The sequence below is a fragment of the Ailuropoda melanoleuca genome, chromosome 15, assembly GCF_002007445.2.
Source record: "Ailuropoda melanoleuca isolate Jingjing chromosome 15, ASM200744v2, whole genome shotgun sequence".
NCBI classification, from domain to species: Eukaryota; Metazoa; Chordata; class Mammalia; order Carnivora; family Ursidae; genus Ailuropoda; species Ailuropoda melanoleuca.
The window spans coordinates 29,194,132-29,210,972 of record NC_048232.1 but is presented as its reverse complement, the minus strand read 5'-3'; the positions used below and the strand labels follow the sequence as shown (position 1 = coordinate 29,210,972).

The following is a 16,841-nucleotide window of genomic DNA, read 5'->3' as shown; positions in this document are numbered from 1 at the left end:
CAAAGCAAAGTTCTCTTCTGTTGAACTTAACCCCGAGTTTCCCTGTGGCGTGCTCAGGTTGACAGAATTCCTGTGACCCCACAGCTCAAACACCCCCAGCTACCGAAAGGTGAAACAGAAGAGTGTCTGTTCCCCTAAATTCAGAAAAACACTGTAGTCCAAAGGACACCTTGCCGAGGTATAAGCTATGGCCTTTAGGGGTTGGGCCGCCACCCAGGACGGACCCTCAGGAGTCCGGCCTCTTACGTGCTTCCTGCCTTCCCTGAGGGTCCTGGGCCTTCTCGGGTGGTTCTCTGTGGAGTACCCCCTGGCTGGCTCTCTGGGACCCCCTGTAATAGGGAAGAGGGCTGAGGTGACAAACCGAAGTTCTAGTAACCTAACAAACATGTTAACTGCCCTGTTAGTTTTTTCTCTTGCCGGAGACTTAACTAAAACCCCTCTGAAGTTGCCAGCAAACTCATCTCTTCTCTCTTCTTGCCTATCAAAGAGCTAGGGATCATTGAAAAACTGAAAGTTGAGCAACAGCTCTGGAGACAATGGAAAGGTATACTCCAGATTCCAAAGTGGGATAATAGGTCAGGAATGACTGCGTGAACACATGTGGTTTGGGCATGAGATCAAGGGCCAGCCATCCCATGGAGTGTACTACGGTCAGAGCACAGATGAACAAATCCCGAAGCAGGAAGACCTGTGGCCACCACCATCTAAACCAGTTCATGTCAAACAACAGGACTTCCTGATAGAGGGGGTCTGCTCCTGTTTTGACTTCCACCATCAGCCCAGAGTCCTTTACAAATCACCTTGGTTTCTGGTTTTTCCATTGCCTAAGTCATGAATCTGTCTCCCGGTCTTTGTGGATAATGGATTGTCTGACCTTCTCTGAGGAGTTCTGTTCATTGTCACCTTCTGGCTAAGCCAGTGTTCAGAACAGTTCACGAGGCCCTGCGTGTGCATCAAGTCTGAGGCCAAGTCTAACCTTGAGGTGTTCACCCAGTGGTCGGACCCACCTCTCTGGTAATTTGATCCACGCTATTCTGCAGGTTTCAGATTCTTTGGGCATATTTACAAGCAGCAAATTGGACCCCTAAACTTTCATCTAATCTGATTTTGCTGAAGCCATTATAGATTCAAGCAGAGTCTTAAGATTTCATTTTTGAGGATTCTTATCAATATCATAAACTCAGTGGGCATGTAATACTCATACACTGTCTGGGTTGTGATCAGATGCATCAGAGCCTGTTAATGCTCTGCCTGCGTTTTCCAGCCAGCTCCCCCTGCTGAAACCTCTCACGCTCTGAGGCTCTTCAAACACTCCTAGAGCATCTCAGGGTCGATTGGTGACCTATGATTGCATGGGCCTAAGCACCTCCACTCACTTGGCCTGAAAGACCTGTCCGAGAGTAAGCTAGTTAACATCCTCAAAAGAAGTTTTGAATATTGGATTCCAAAATTAAATCCTTGTGCATATACGGTACTAATGATTCAAATGCGGGCAAGATAGGTTCCACAAGCACAGCTGGGGCTGGCGCACGGCAGCTATAAATTTGTTTTAAGTTCAGAATATTGTTTCCTGCTATTTTTAAGAGTCAAGAAGGGATTTAGCCAGATTATTCCCAATGAGTTTAATGAGAATTGTGCAGCCACAGGGCCTGGGTAATATTTTGAAGACTGAAAGGTCACTAGTCCTATATACTTACTTCATTCATCAGTTTGCTTTTTTCTATTTCTTTCTCTCTTTCCTCTTTTCTCTTCTATTCCTCTCCTTCCTTCTTTCTTTCTTTCTTTCTTTCTTTCTTTCTTTCTTTCTTTCTTTCTTTCTTTCTCCTCCTTCTAAATGTATATGTGTGTTTAATGTGTCTCGTAGCCTTTCTGGCCAGGCCTGAACTGTCAACATCTTCACTCCACACCCCACCCCCACCATATGCATGGATTAAGAAAAAAAAAGAATGTTTCTTTTAAATTAACAAGATTGTCATAGATTATATGATTGGGACAAGAAGATGAAAGGACAGTAAAATACAAAAGGTTAGAGCCAATCACCTTGTTTAAGTCATAGGATCAGAGAAAACATGAGAAGATCAACATAGCCCGTCACTCAGGGCAGCCGCAGAAATGCTTGAGTCCTCCTTTCAAACAAGGTCATCCTATGTCCTGGTCATTAGCAACACATCCAAACTCATAGATTTTATGATATCACCAGAATATTAAGAGCCAAAATAATGCATGGTGTGGTTTCTATACTATACGATAAATTTAATGTATTCGCCAGAAATGCAACCAGAAATGTGTGCGCTCTAATAGCTTGCTGCCTCCTGCATGTGCACATCTTATAACCTACATTTAAGGAGGAAACCCAAAACCACACACATATTAACATTTTCCAATAGTAACATTTTCTAACAGGAGATTATGCAACAGTACATTCCAGGTTCTTGGGTGTTGACATCCAAGGTTGCTCAACCACCCAGTCACTGTTCAGTTGACTGTAGTTCATCTGCATAATTCAATCTTGCTGCTCAAAAGTGTGGTAAATTTTGGAGAAGGTTTCTCATGCTTTAAGAAGCCCTATTTCGTGGTTATGATAAGACGAGACATGACATATATCTCTCCAGTGACACCAAAGCTGTGAAATACAGCCCTTTTGCACTCACCGAAAGTGCACGCCTTAGACTCGTCATGTGGCTGGCTCGCTAGAGTGGCTTTCCCCAACGAGCTCTGCCCACACACCTTTTGGGAGGTCTCATTGTCGTTGGAAGGGAGAATCCAATCCTGCTCCGTTTTGACATGCATAGGGTGAATTCCTTCCAAAATTCTTTTTTTTTTTTAAGATTTTATTTATTTATTTGACAGAGATAGAGACAGCCAGAGAGAGAGGGAACACAAGCAGGGGGAGTGGGAGAGGAAGAAGCAGGCTCATAGCAGAGGAGCCTGATGTGGGGCTCGATCCCATAACGCCGGAATCACGCCCTGAGCCGAAGGCAGATGCTTAACCGCTGTGCCACCCAGGCGCCCCAAAAATTCTACATTAGCATTTGCAAAGGGTTCCTTGGAAACAAAAAATGCAAAGTAAATCATCTTATCTATTCAGTAAATCTTCCCATAAAAATCCCTCCCGCCATTGTTAAAGTGGGGGAGCAGACAATGGAGGCCAAGCTCCTTGAAGGAAGCACACAGGCCCTGTCATGTTAAACACAGACAAAGTTAAAAAAGAGATCAAAACAAGATCTGATCTCAGCCTGATTCTAATACACCGTATGTTACTATACTTCCCTTTTTGTACATACGAATGGTTTTGAGACCTGTTCAAGATCAACTGGCAAGATGCCCTAGGCACCTTTCTCTCCGTTTCAATGCTGCCATCTTGTGGATTACCTAAACTCAAGGAGAAGCAGTGACCTCCCTTCATTAGAGAAAACAGCTGCTTTGGGTGTTTAATTTTATATGGGGGGAGGAGTAGGACTGACCAAAGCACGAGAATTTTATCTTTAGGATTATTTTAATTAAGAGCTTCAGTCTACTGAAAACAAATTCCAAGCCACAGTGATTTCATCTCTTTCATACTTAAAAAGTTAAGCTACTTCTAAAAGAAAAGGTGGTGGGGGGTAAAAACTAAAGCTATAGAGGCTTAAAAAAACACACAAATAGCACCCTGTAGAACACACAAGACAAATCATTCCTGAGAATACATTCATACTTTCTTTTCAAATTCCAAAGGAAACATTTTTGGCTTGAACATTAAAAAATTTTTAAGTGGACAGCTCTTTAAAACTGCTTTGGCTCTACGTGAACTTGCATGAGGGTTTTAGTTTACATGCAAATTTCAAAATTCACTAAAAAAGCAGAAACTTACACTTAAAATTAATTGACCTGATACAAAGCACAGGAGACTAAATAACCTTAAGAAACGCTTGAGAGATTTGACATAAAGACCTGAGGCATTTCCCAGTGTGGTGAGAATACAGATAGCCTCCAGAATCCAGCCAAGTCACATTTCTAGACTTTTGAGGTTCATGGGTCAATCTGTACTTAAGATTCTTCTCGTTGGTGGATATCAATGTATAGGATTCATCCTCAAGAACATAGTATCTTTCATATTAAATATTGTGGGCAGAGGGAGAATGTTATAGATGTAATACATCTGCCTTGGAAAGGAACCTTCCCAGCAATTTTATGTAAAGCCAATTTGACGGGCAGTCCATAATCTTTTTAAAGATGGATAAAAAAAAAAAAATCCAAAACGTGATTTTGAACATTTTGACATCTCCATGCATCTTTTGAGTTTCCTGGTAATCCTGGGTTTTGTGGCTTTCCCAGAATTTTCAAACAGACATTAAGTTATATAAATCGTGCCTTTCGTGAGCAAATTAAGGGCCTTTCTGACCTAAATGATTAAATTTGTCTTTCTCTGCTTGTCTCTATTTTTCCTTTCCACCCACTGAAGAGTTTCCAACATATGGTTTTAACTGTGAATTTGGCTGGGGTTCTCACAAGACATTCTGTCACTGGGAACACGACAATCACGTGCAGCTCAAGTGGAGTGTGTTGACCAGCAAAACTGGACCCATTCAGGATCACACAGGTAACGGAGAGTTCACTGCGCCCTTGTTTCTTTGAATTAGAGAAGGTGTTACTATGGAGAGTTTCTGGGGTCTGTGAGATTAGGGGTGTTAGAAAACACCCCCAAGCATTCACGCGTGCTTTCATTTCCTGGAATTACCAAGATCTCCTTTCCTAGAAGAGATGTTCCTATGCCTGGTAGCAGAGAAGGCTGATTAAATCTGGCAACTGATTGCCTCTCGGAAAAAGAGCAAACTGGGCAAAGTTGTGTAAAAAAGTACCTGTTTTATACTTTTCCTGAACCATTTTCATGGAAATTTCAAATACGTTCAAAAGCAGAAAAGGCTTAGTGACATGAACCCTGTATGCTTCAACAAGCACCACATCCCAGGACCCTTATTTTACCTCTAGCACCCCGACTCCAGATTATTTTGAAGCAAATCCAGATAAATGTCCTCTCATTTGTTTTGCAGCTAAGAAACAATAAGTGAGCCTCATACTCACTCACTCTTGACCCTCGACGTAGAAGTGGAACAAGGTGGGGTGGGATTCTTATTCTTTTGAGGAAGATTGTAAATCTGGCCCATTTTTTCTGAGCGGGTGGAAACTTCACCCCTCCCCACCCCACCTCCTGTCTTAATTTCCTGCTAAGATTAATTAGTGGCAGAGGGATGAGCTGGGGGTCACTGGGGGCTGACAGCCACTCCAGTGAACTCTTCATTCACCGCCAACCTGCTTTCCTCTGAGTCCTTTTGTCATCCAACTCGAGGTGCTGTGTAAAGATCCAGCGGTTGTCCTCACAACGCCCACACATACACATGCTCCCACACACTCACCACAAACACTCAACCGGGGAACTTCTCCCCAACTCAGTGAAACTTACAGGACTGTTCACTCAAGCGGTGGCTTACCAAATGATACCCTAGAGGGCCACTTGCTGTTGCTGAGAAATCTCAGTAAGCAAAATTCCCCCATGCTGGGACTTTGGGTGACTGGGTCAGTGGGCCAATGGATGGGCAGAGGGCACTTCATGCCTTTCCCATTTTGTCGTTCACTTTTTTCCCCCCAGTGAATATAACCATTAAGTAGGTTGAATTGGCCTCCTTCCACCACAGCTACCTCTTTGCCTAATGAGAATGACAAGGAAATTGGATAAAATTGGACTCCTTCAACTCTGAGACACTTTCAATTGAATCTTAAGACAAGCAGTTTTAGAAAACTTAAAATACTTTGACTGTAAATGGCACTGTACATATAAATGGCATCAAATTAACCAAATGCAATTAGCTGAAATGAAGGCAGTAATGGTGGAAAAATTGATGCAAAGTAAAGCAAAATGGCTCAGTAGGATCTGACACACAAAGGAGGTTAAAAGCTATGTTAGCCAGAGACAAAAGCTAAAAGGCTTGCAGAAGTAAAGTGCTAATTGAGAAAATGAAGACAGAGTTCCTGACCCAGAACTGTGATAAAACCCCTGAAAGGAAAAATATCAACGCTTTATGGATTGGAGTATCAGAAAAGGAGGGCTTGTCGTAGAGTAACAGCTGAAAAGTGTGATTCCTTCAGAAGGATTTGTCTCTTTTGTTCTCCCAGACACCCAGATTTACTTGGCTGTGGTGTGAGGTCTGCTCTGAGGAGAAAAAGCCTCCTACAGCACTAGAAACACAAGCATTTGCTGAGAGAGAGGGGTGAGCCTGACATCTGAAAGGCAGGAACTTATTAACATAAAGAAAACTAGATGAAAAGAGCCGTGCGCGCAGCTCACATGCGCACAGACGGACATTAGACAGTATTCCGCAGTTTGCAAATCAGACACGGAGATTTCTTTAAATTAACGCAATCTAGGTAACATATCCTGCTGTTCATTTTGTATTTATTGGAAGGAATCCCACTTGGTTTTCTGCATTTGACTTCTAAGAGGGAAGCTATGTACCTCCTTACAGAGGATTCCTGAAACCCGGCATCTTCCCGGTTCGTTGAACAAGTGTTATTTGAGGAGACCTGTTACTTGGTAGATGCCGCACCGGGCACAGGAGATGCGGGAATAAAGGGGGGGGGGCTGCCCTGAGGAGCTCAGGGTCTAGTTGCAGGCGGGAAAGGATTACGGTGCAGGGGGAGAGAGGCCCCAGGCGGGGGTGAGCGGCGATGGGAAAGATGACATGGGGGCTCAGAGAGAGCAGTTCTGTCCCAGAGAGTCTGGGCTAGGACTGGCGTGCGCGGACGCAGAGGAGGAATTGCAGGGCATGTGTGAAGCAGTTAGCGGTACGGCAGGGGTGTGCCGCCGCGGGGGCCGCGTGAAGAAGTGTAGCCCCGGTAACGGTAATGGTGCCTCTGACAAGCTTCGAGCAGGTGAGTGCCAGGAGCATGTTTTTAAAAGACCACATTGGTGTCCGGACAGAGGTCAGGAGAGATTTCTCAAGCGGTCTTCCTCCCTCTGCCCAGGTCCAGTTTTCTCCTCCTTTCTCCCACCTGCCCTCTGACCAGCCAGAATAAACCTCATGGGCTCCAGCAATGTGCTTCCTCTCTACAGCAACTCTAACCTCAGTATTTTCCCCTAGGTACGGGGATACTGGGCACAGAGGCCAGATGGGTGCCTTTTTTACCTGTCCCTCTCGGGGGACCGAGACCCTACTCCCGTCAGTGAGATGGTGCTGTCACGCAGATAGGGACCCACCATCTGGTAAAAGAGTGGGAGAAAGCAAACCCCGAGGGCCACTGGGTCCACGTGACCACAGGGGGCGCTCCGTAAAGACCGCATAGAGCAGGCCGCTGGAGCTGTGAATTTCATTTCCACCCTCCTTTTATTATCCCACCCATTGGTTTTCTTAAGAGGGTTTTGGTGCAATCACATGTAAGCAGCCAGGTGAGGGAAGCAAGCTGCCGGCTAACACATCTCCTTCCACCTGGACCCTGTGGACACAGGCAAGAAGATACGAGGATGTGCCCACATGTGCACGGGGAAAAAGTACCCCACAAACATGCAAACCCCTTGGGCAGCAAACAAAACATCCTGCTGCCCACTGAGGCCCGAGCATCAGATTCACACTTACATCAGGTGAGGCATTAGAGTAGGTATTTCTATTTGCAGAGCAAACAGTGAAACATGAGTTGTGTGTGTAGACCAGGTGGTGGCAGGAGGAAATGTTCCCACTGGGGGTAATTAAAAGCAAAGCCAAGAGTAAGTCCTTGCAGCTCGGCAAGTCTCTACGTTGCCAAAATGGCACGTTCTAATAAGCCTGAAAAATGCAACCTTGCCTCTCCTTGAACCAGAAGCCCACATCAAACAGGAGTGGGACTTGCAGCTGAGATTCAAACTCTCAGGTGCACATAAGGAATTTATAAGTCATTAAAATAAACTAGGGAAAAATCATCTGAATTTGGAGGAAAAAGATCACTAGATTATTTGGAAAAACTGCAAGTTTATTATTATCAAGCAGTGATAGTAACCAAAGTATCATCACCCAGCTCAAATGATAAATAAGAAAACATCTACATTATTCCATGTCATGTCGGTGTTCATATCCGTGCTGCTGAAACTGTTTTAAAGTTGCGTGAAAATAGGTCTGCCCTCTGCTTTCAATGTGCTTGCAACGATGCAAAGGCCAATGGGGGTCGTCGCCCATGGCCATGTGACAATGCCTTCCAAATCCAGAGTGCCTGAATTAGTGCTGTTTCACAGCCTTCTCCCCATCAAACACCCACTCACAGAGGCTTGGAGCACAGCCTTAGGTGCCAAAGAAGTTCCCCAACAACCGCACACCCTTCCCTTTCCACTGCATATCTAGGTTCTTGATGCTCAGCCCAGGAGAGAAGGTCCGAGTCATGGCGCTTGAAAGAAGCAATGAAGGGGTCGTAAATGTGGCCACTCTCCCTAACCTGGTTTTTTGTCACAGCAGGTGATGGCAACTTCATCTATTCCCAAGCGGATGAAAACCAGAAGGGCAAAGTGGCTCGTCTGGTGAGCCCCGTGGTGTATTCCCAGAACTCCGCCCACTGCATGACCTTCTGGTATCACATGTCTGGTGCGCACGTGGGTACACTGAGGGTCAAGCTGCACTACCAGAAGCCAGAAGAGTATGATCAGTTGGTCTGGATGGCCATTGGACACCAAGGAGACCACTGGAAGGAAGGGCGGGTCCTGCTCCACAAGTCTCTGAAACTTTATCAGGTGTGCGGTCTTCCCCAGGTGGGAGGGCAGCTCCTTCAGGGAGATGGGAGATGGGGATGATAGTTTGGAAATTATGTAAATGAGATGTGGGAATTATTCCAATTATTATTTCAGGTGTTTCCCAAACCTGGGATTTTGCTGCAGTGATGATACCCTCAGTAGCATATTTCAGGAATACAACCAGTTTGCTGCAAAAGAGGGGAGAATGCTACTACTTTATAATCTATTTCTGGGCTGTCACAATGAACATTCCTTTTATTCACCACTCTCCCCAGTTTTAAATTTTGAATTATAAAAAGAGAGTGTTAGGAGAAGTTTTACGCCATCACCAGGCAGTTAATATAGATTGATGAGCAAAGCGCGTGCTTAGGTGAAATCTCATGAATTTAATTTACGTTCCATAGATTGAACTGAACAAGCATTTGTAAACACTGCTACTTGGGACTGAACATTTCAATACTGTGAAAATGATCTCATTTTGTTAGGTGATTTTTGAAGGCGAAATCGGAAAAGGAAATCTTGGTGGGATTGCAGTGGATGACATTAGTATTAACAACCACATTTCCCAAGAGGACTGTGCAAGTGAGTATGAACTGCTGTACAAGCCAGTGACATGCTTCCCCGGGGCATGAAGATTTTCATGCAAGGGTCTTTGTCTTGCTCATTTAGACCTAGAATTTCAATGTGGGCTGTAAGACATCATATGAAATGCATATTTTGGTGCAACAGGGCATAAAACGAGGTCGTTTTACCTTTAGCTACCCCATTCCCTAACCTCGTTCATTTAGTGTCTGCTTGGTACCTGCAAAACCATATAAATAATGTGAAATCCAAAAACCATAGCTAAAAAGAAAGAGTCACAAAAAAAAAGATAAAAAAGAAAGACTCACAGCTTACAGGCTATATCTACCATGCCAAAACATTTTGATGAAAAGTGGAAAACTCAGACATCTGGATAATCCCAAATATCTAGGTGTATAAACAAAACAGCAGGTCTTTGAAAATTTTGAGCGCAGTGAACTTAATTAAGATTACATTGTTGATGGGGCGCCTGGGTAGCGCAGTCGTTGAGTGTCTGCCTTCAGCTCAGGCGTGATCCCGGCGTTCCGGGATCGAGTCCCACATCAGGCTCCTCCGCTGGGAGCCTGCTTCTTCCTCTCCCACTCCCCTGCTGTGTTCCCTCTCTCGCTGGCTGTCTCTCTGTCACATAAATAAATAAAATCTTAAAAAAAAAAAAAGATTACATCGTTGATGAATCATAGAAGCCATAATTCTTTGCTTCATTACAAATAAGTAGATGTTTCTGACTCTAAAAAATAGTTGAAAGAACTTAAAAGAATAAATGAAATTTTGAGACCTTGCTTAGTATTACAGAGTTTATGGTATGTGTTGGTCTGCTATATGGATGAAAGTTGACGTCGAAAACCAACTTGTATTCCATGGTTCTTGATGTATAATTATAAATAGCATCACTAATGGCAATGTAATAGCACAGTAATTAGTCTTAAGCTCCATTTGCTACACTTCAACTTTTACTATATATCATATAATAGGATGTTAATTATAACAAAATGGAATAAGCCTATTGGGCAAATTTAAGACAAAGGAGGTCTGTTGGCAGTAATGGGTTTTTGGTCATTTCAGCAATTTACAAAGCTTTTATTATACAATATATCGAATATATGTAACCCTAAAGTGGCAATAATTTGATACGGTCAATTAAAGAAATTGGGGGAAAAAGAGCAGTGAATAAAGATCTGCCTCTTTGTACTATGTAAGGAAATCTACTTAATGCCACACTACTCAGCCGATCTTCACAGGAAATGGTAAGACCTAAGATGTCAGTTGAGATTACGCTCCAGGTTGCCCATGCCCAAGTCTACACTGTTGTTAAAATATGCATTTCATGTAGTTACACAGCGCGTGCAATGCCACTGCTTTCCTATGCCAAAATGAAAATGAGGTTTTTGAAATGTGAGCGCGAACTCCATAAATGAAAACAAAGAAATAAAATTGAATTCCATTCAACAAGTTTTAACGGACTGCGTACTGTATGCAAAGCAGCATCCAGGTGCTCCAGTGACTATATGAGGGATAAGACAATTCAATGAGCCTTTTTCTTTTCTTGGGACTGGTCCACATGGCTGTAGTTGTTGCTGGGCATTGTGCTCAGAAAGTCACAACTAAAGCACCATCAAAATACTCTATGTTGCTGTCCCAGTAAAAAGATGCCTAAGGCAATTGTATAATGAGTCATCACATATGTATCCTTGAATACTTGGCTATGGATGCTAGGAGACTATCAACTATTTATCAGTTATCCACACATTTATGCAACAAATATTTATTGAGGCACCATTTCTGTTCTGGACACTGTTATAAATGTTGGGAATATGGCAGTCAATAAAGTACCTGAAACTTTCTGCCCTCTCCTCAAGACCACTGGGCTACTGGGACTCTGCTTCTTCCAGAGATTTTATTTATTTTACTTTATTATTATAATTATTATTTTATTATTATTATTATTATTATTATTTTGGGGGACACAGTGTCTTGCCTCAAAGAGCTTGTAATACTATTTGGGAAAACTAACTAGCCCTCCCGAATTTAGGAAGAAGTTCTCTACAAAAAGCACAAGATGGTAGCCAAAGGCACAACCCCACTACTCTTTCCTGTTTCCATCAGCTTTCCCCCACATTCCAGATGCCAGAACTATTACACTCCACTCTTCTCCTGAAACAATACACTCTGCTAACAGCAGTGTTTGCTGGATTTCGATGTGACACCAATTTCCTAGTCCTTTGACACCGCCTCTCCATTATTCTGCAGTTAGGTGGTGGGGTTGGATTGCACTACAAATTCCCAAGGAAATCTAGCAGAACCATTAGTCTGAGTGTGTGTGTGTGTGTGTGTGTGTGTGTGTGTGTAAGGGTTTATGTGGTTTGTGTGTATTGGATTTTGTTGGCAGTTCAAATATCTCTTTCAATTTTGTTTGACTTGTCAGAACCAGCAGACCTGGATAAAAGGAACCCAGAAAATAAAATTGATGAAACAGGTAAGTTTATCTTGCTGACCAATTTAAAAAAAAAACAACTCACCATGGCTTTCATTATGTTTATGAAGCAACTTTCCAGAGCTCTAGTGCACTGGTAGATCAAAGCAGTTCAACTAAAATAAACATCTCTGCCCATGGTGCTGTGCATTGGACTGTTGTCATGGAGGGCTCTCTTCTTAGCCACCCGGAGATCTAGGGGAGCAGCGGGGCAGGTCCCGCTGCTGTGAGCGGCTGAGCCCCGGGGGAGCGTGCTCGTCCTGGCCCTGCCCTGTCAGAGCTAGAGGACAACTTAGAAGATAACCAGGTGAAACACTCTCCCTTTACAGCTATGGAAATAGGAAACTAGGGAAGCCCATGTCCTACCCAAAGACCGACACTGATTTTCATACAGTAGTTTGAAACCATCCTAAATTCTTGTCTGGTTGATATCCTGATATGATCTTTGAGGACCAGAACCCAATTTTTGGGATAAGCTTCTGTGCTTGATCCTTCTGTTCCCTCATCCTCTACATGGGAACCCTAACTTCATGATAATGAAGACAGTGATGACGATGGTGGGGAGGATTTCTTGAGGAGCTAGTATGTCCCAAGTACTTTTCAGGTCTTATCTTGTATGTTGTCTGAGGCATGTTGATCTCCATTCACAGATGAGGAGGCTGAAAACTTAGAGCAGTGATTGGCCTTCAGTAGCCCAGTTAACTGGGTGGTAGCCTCGGACTTGACACTGATTAATCTGAAAATGTGTGTTTTCCTTGACTACTTTGTGATCAAATCCAGGACATTTGACCAGAGTTGGGCCCTGCCTGATGTTATTTTATGTCTAGAAGCTTCCACCACCACTCCCAGTGAGCAGTTGTGGGTTGTTGGACACTGGCCCCAGCCTCACTCACAGCTGCTGCCAGCCGCTCTGTGTCCTGCCCGTCAGCATCAGTTCCTGTGGCCGGTAGAAATGTGGACCCAGCATAGTCAGTCTGGGACTTGATAGAGACAAATAAGGAGGCACTGTACTAAGCTGTTAATAACATTAAAATGCGGCTCATTGGGCTTAGTTACGCAGCCCATACTGAGATGTAAACTTTATTAGAGGTTGTTTCAAAACAATGTTTCAAGGGAGAGAATATTAATATGCCCCAAGGCTTGTTTTCCTCTGTTTAGGGACTTGCGTCTCATATTTTTAGTTTTCTTTGATTGGAATCTTTGTTGATCAGAATGCCATTAAGTAAACACCACGCATGTTATGCATTAACATTTTAGTCTCATTTCTAGTACCACGTAATTAGGCTCAGAGCTCCCATGTTAATAATTTCTCATGTTCCACTCTGAAGAAAACATTTCCCCAGTGACGGAACTGCAGAGCAGCATGACTGTCTCCAGTGAAACCACCAATCTGCAAAGATGCTGATTATTAAATGTGTTCTATTCAGCACAACACAGACACGCTCTCTAGCTTTGAGCCATAACCCGTTTTAAATGTCAGCAGCAAGCATCCGCTTTGTTCTGAAAGATCTGTCCTTCTTGAATGAAACCACAGTGGACTCGGGGCGGGGCAGGGGAATCTGTTTGACTGGAAGATTTTACGTGTGGGGAAGCAAACACGCGTGTGACCCATGCCTGGACACACTGGAAACGGCGCGACATGCAGGGAGCTTGGAAGGCTTCCTTGGGTCTGGGGTGGGGAGCAGGCAAAGGCACGGGGCATGGTGAAATCCGTCCGCTACCCAAACGTGTGACAAAGCATTTTGCAAAGCTTTAACGACCAGGGACTATAAACACAGATTGCAGTCTAGTGTAGATGACGGCTGCGCGGAACCTGAATTAGATTAGAACCTTGCCCTCCCTGTTTGCCCAGAACCTGTGGCCTCTGGGTGCTCACCGTTGTGTCAGAATCACGGCATCTCCCACACCTCAATTCCCAGCAAGTCAGACATAAATGTGGGTGTTTCCTGGTGATGAGGAGCCCAACCCCACTCCAGAACCCCCACAGGCCCTTGAGAGAGGACAGACCAACGTGGAGCATGTGATTTGCTCTTGCTCTCCTTTTTCTCTGTTCTTCTGTCTGCTTTCATCTGGTATGTTGGCGGTGCTCACAGCGCCCATTTTGCTTTTCCCCCAGGGAGCACCCCCGGCTATGAAGGCCCAGGAGAAGGCGATGAGAACATCTCCAGGAAGCCGGGCAATGTGCTGAAGACCTTGGATCCCATCCTCATCACCATCATAGCCATGAGCGCCCTGGGGGTCCTCCTGGGCGCCGTGTGTGGGGTGGTGCTCTACTGTGCCTGTTGGCACAACGGCATGTCAGAGAGAAACTTGTCTGCCCTGGAGAATTACAACTTCGAACTCGTGGACGGCGTGAAGTTGAAAAAAGACAAACTGAACACACAGAGTACTTATTCGGAGGCATGAAGGCGGACGGAGGCAAAGACAAGTCGGAGAATTGACGTGGAAGGTCAGAACTTGAGCGTGCTGGGGAACTGTTGATCTCTCTCACTGTCCAGTCTGGGAAGTGCGTTGATGACGCTGAGCCAGGCTTTTCTCAGGAGCTTCGATGAGTATGGCCGACAGACAGGAACGAGTTCGCTGTGTTCACAATCGGAATCATGTACAGTCAGCTTTTTTCTGTTGGTTTCATTTGAATAATCAAATGCTGGTGTTGAGACCAAGTATGAATGACTTAATAATTCATTTCGACTCTCCCTCCCCTTCTCTCTCCTCCTCCTTTGATGGATTCTTTTTGGAAACTGTGCAAAATCCAAGATGCTGGCACCAAGTGTATTCAGTGGGGCCCTTTTGACGGACATGCTACCTGTAGCCCAGTGCCCAGAATATAGTAGAAAACCCGCCCTTCAGTGGACTCCTGAAGCCGTACTTGTGTATAATTGCCCGCGTCGTGCATAGGCAGAGAAGGATTAGGACGTTTTATGTGAACGTACTGTATCTCCTCAGTACCGGTATCGTGTGTCAGCTCTGTTTACAAAGCAATACCGTCAAATTTTCTTGATGTTTTCCAGTGTTGTACTAAACCTCGTGCTTGTGAACTCCATACAGGAAACTGTGCCATCACCAAACACTGCTGGCAACCGCAATGAAAACTCCTTGGCACTGGCTAGTCTATGTCCTCTCAAGTGCCTTTTTGTTTGTACTGGTTCGCATTGTGTTACATTAACGACCCGCTCTGTTTCTCGCTGGTGAAAGCCCTACTCTTTAATCAAACCCTGGTGGCCCACTGACTAAGAAGAAAGTATATTTTAGTGTGAGATGTCAGCCCCCTGGGATGGCAAGGGCTCCGAAGATTTGGCAATGTGGCTTAATTGCTCTGCTTTTTCCGTAGTTCAATTTCATGTCTCTTGACCCTTTTGTATAAAGCTGCAATATTCTCTCTTATTGGTCTTTCATATGGAATGTATTTTCAAATGTAAACTCTTTCTCTCCTCTCTCTCTCTGTCTTTTTTCTCTCTTAGAACTTAAGCATTTGCCATTGTCCAGAAAAGAAACTTGCAGCTTTAACCGGCTGGTAATGGCAAACAATTTTGCTAGACTTTATGTTTAAAAATAAATAAATAAGGGAAATTCCTAACTTTGCCCTCCAAAGTCTAACTTTGGTTTCTTGTTAACTGGTTAAAGTGACAGTATCTTTTTTCCTTAAACCATTTGTCTGTCTGCTCCAATCAAAATGATCTGTGATAGAAGCATTCACATTTAAGAGAAAGAGTGATAAGCTGAGGGAAGAGGTAATACTAATTGGCTTTCAAGTGAGACCCAAAGGAAGGACTGAATACAATTCTCCAAATATCCAAAAATATGAGATTTTTACATCCAAATCTACAAACTGACCCTTGAGAACCTTCTTGTTTTGCTATTGAATCAGACAAGGGAAGTGGAAGAAAGAACAGTTAATTTAGGAAAGTGACTATAAATCCGAGTGCCTGGGGTGAAGTATTTTAAGATAAGACGGAGAAAGAAAACGAGTAGAGTCAAAACAAATCTTTAAAAACATCCATTTAGGAGCAACCCTGAAAAAACAGAGACTTGAATGAATGCATCTAGAAACTTCCAGTGGCTCACAAAGAAAAAAGCCTGCGGTGGGGCTGATAAGACGGAAGCCTCCAACAACAGCACAGAGAGGTAAATATCTTATCAGGCAGCAAGTGAATTAATCCAAAGAAGGTGTGGTTGTTTTCAGAAGGTTCCTATCAGGCCATGGTATACAGAAGAACTTTTAGATTTTCCTCCCTTCTTACAATGCTGTGTGGTCCCATTCAGATACATTTGTGGGAGTCACATTTGCATCATGGATGGGTCAGTCCATTCATCTTGGTTTAATTGGATTAAGGATGTCTTTTGTTTCCAGGAAAGTATTGATCACTATGAGAAAAGAATAGATTTTTATCCCCAGAGGCATTCATTCACTTGTTAGAATCGTACTGGGATGAAAGCACTAAGTAAGACCTGATTTTTTTTTTTTTAAGGCAACAGACTTAAAGTTGTCCTTAGCCAAGGAAAAATGATACTGCAACTTTAAATTTTAAAGTATCTTGCACTGATAAATATATTTAAAAATTATATGTTTATAAAGTTATTAATTTGTAAAGGCAGTGTTACAAAATGTTCAGTTTATATTGTTTTAGATTGTTTCGTAATTTTTAAAGGTGTAAAATAACATATTTTTTCTTTATTGAAATCTATAAGACTTTCTGTAGTAAAATGTTTTCATTTTACTGGTATATGATTGCTTCATGTTTTGTACCATCATAAAATTTTGTGCAAATTTTTTTTACAGAAATTTTTATTTTCTATGACAATATGACACTTGTAAATTGTTGTTTCAAAATGAACAGCGAAGCCTTAACTTTAAATGACATTTGTATTTCACACTGAGTAGCATAAAAACACATAGAGTCGAACTGTAATTTCAATCCCAAACTATGACTACTACATTCCAAAGAGACAGTTGAATTAAACATTTTCATAAAATACCCACACCTGATGGCTTTTATTCTATTAGCTTTGTGATTGTTAAAGAAATCGGTATTATTCCAGCATCGGATAACTTTCAAGATTTTT

The 16,841-nt window shown here is 43.2% G+C and overlaps 1 protein-coding gene across 1 annotated transcript in view; it reads left to right on the top strand.

Moving 5' to 3' along the window:
• The window catches only part of NRP1 (neuropilin 1), a 134,675-nt gene extending 117,922 nt beyond the window's left edge, over positions 1-16,753 (top strand). The window contains 5 exon segments of the mRNA XM_002923752.4: positions 4,442-4,579; positions 8,454-8,725; positions 9,211-9,307; positions 11,730-11,780; positions 13,894-16,753. Of these exon segments, the coding sequence (XP_002923798.2) occupies positions 4,442-4,579; positions 8,454-8,725; positions 9,211-9,307; positions 11,730-11,780; positions 13,894-14,183 (848 nt within the window). The 3' untranslated portion in view covers positions 14,184-16,753.
• Positions 16,754-16,841: the final 88 nt, after the last annotated feature.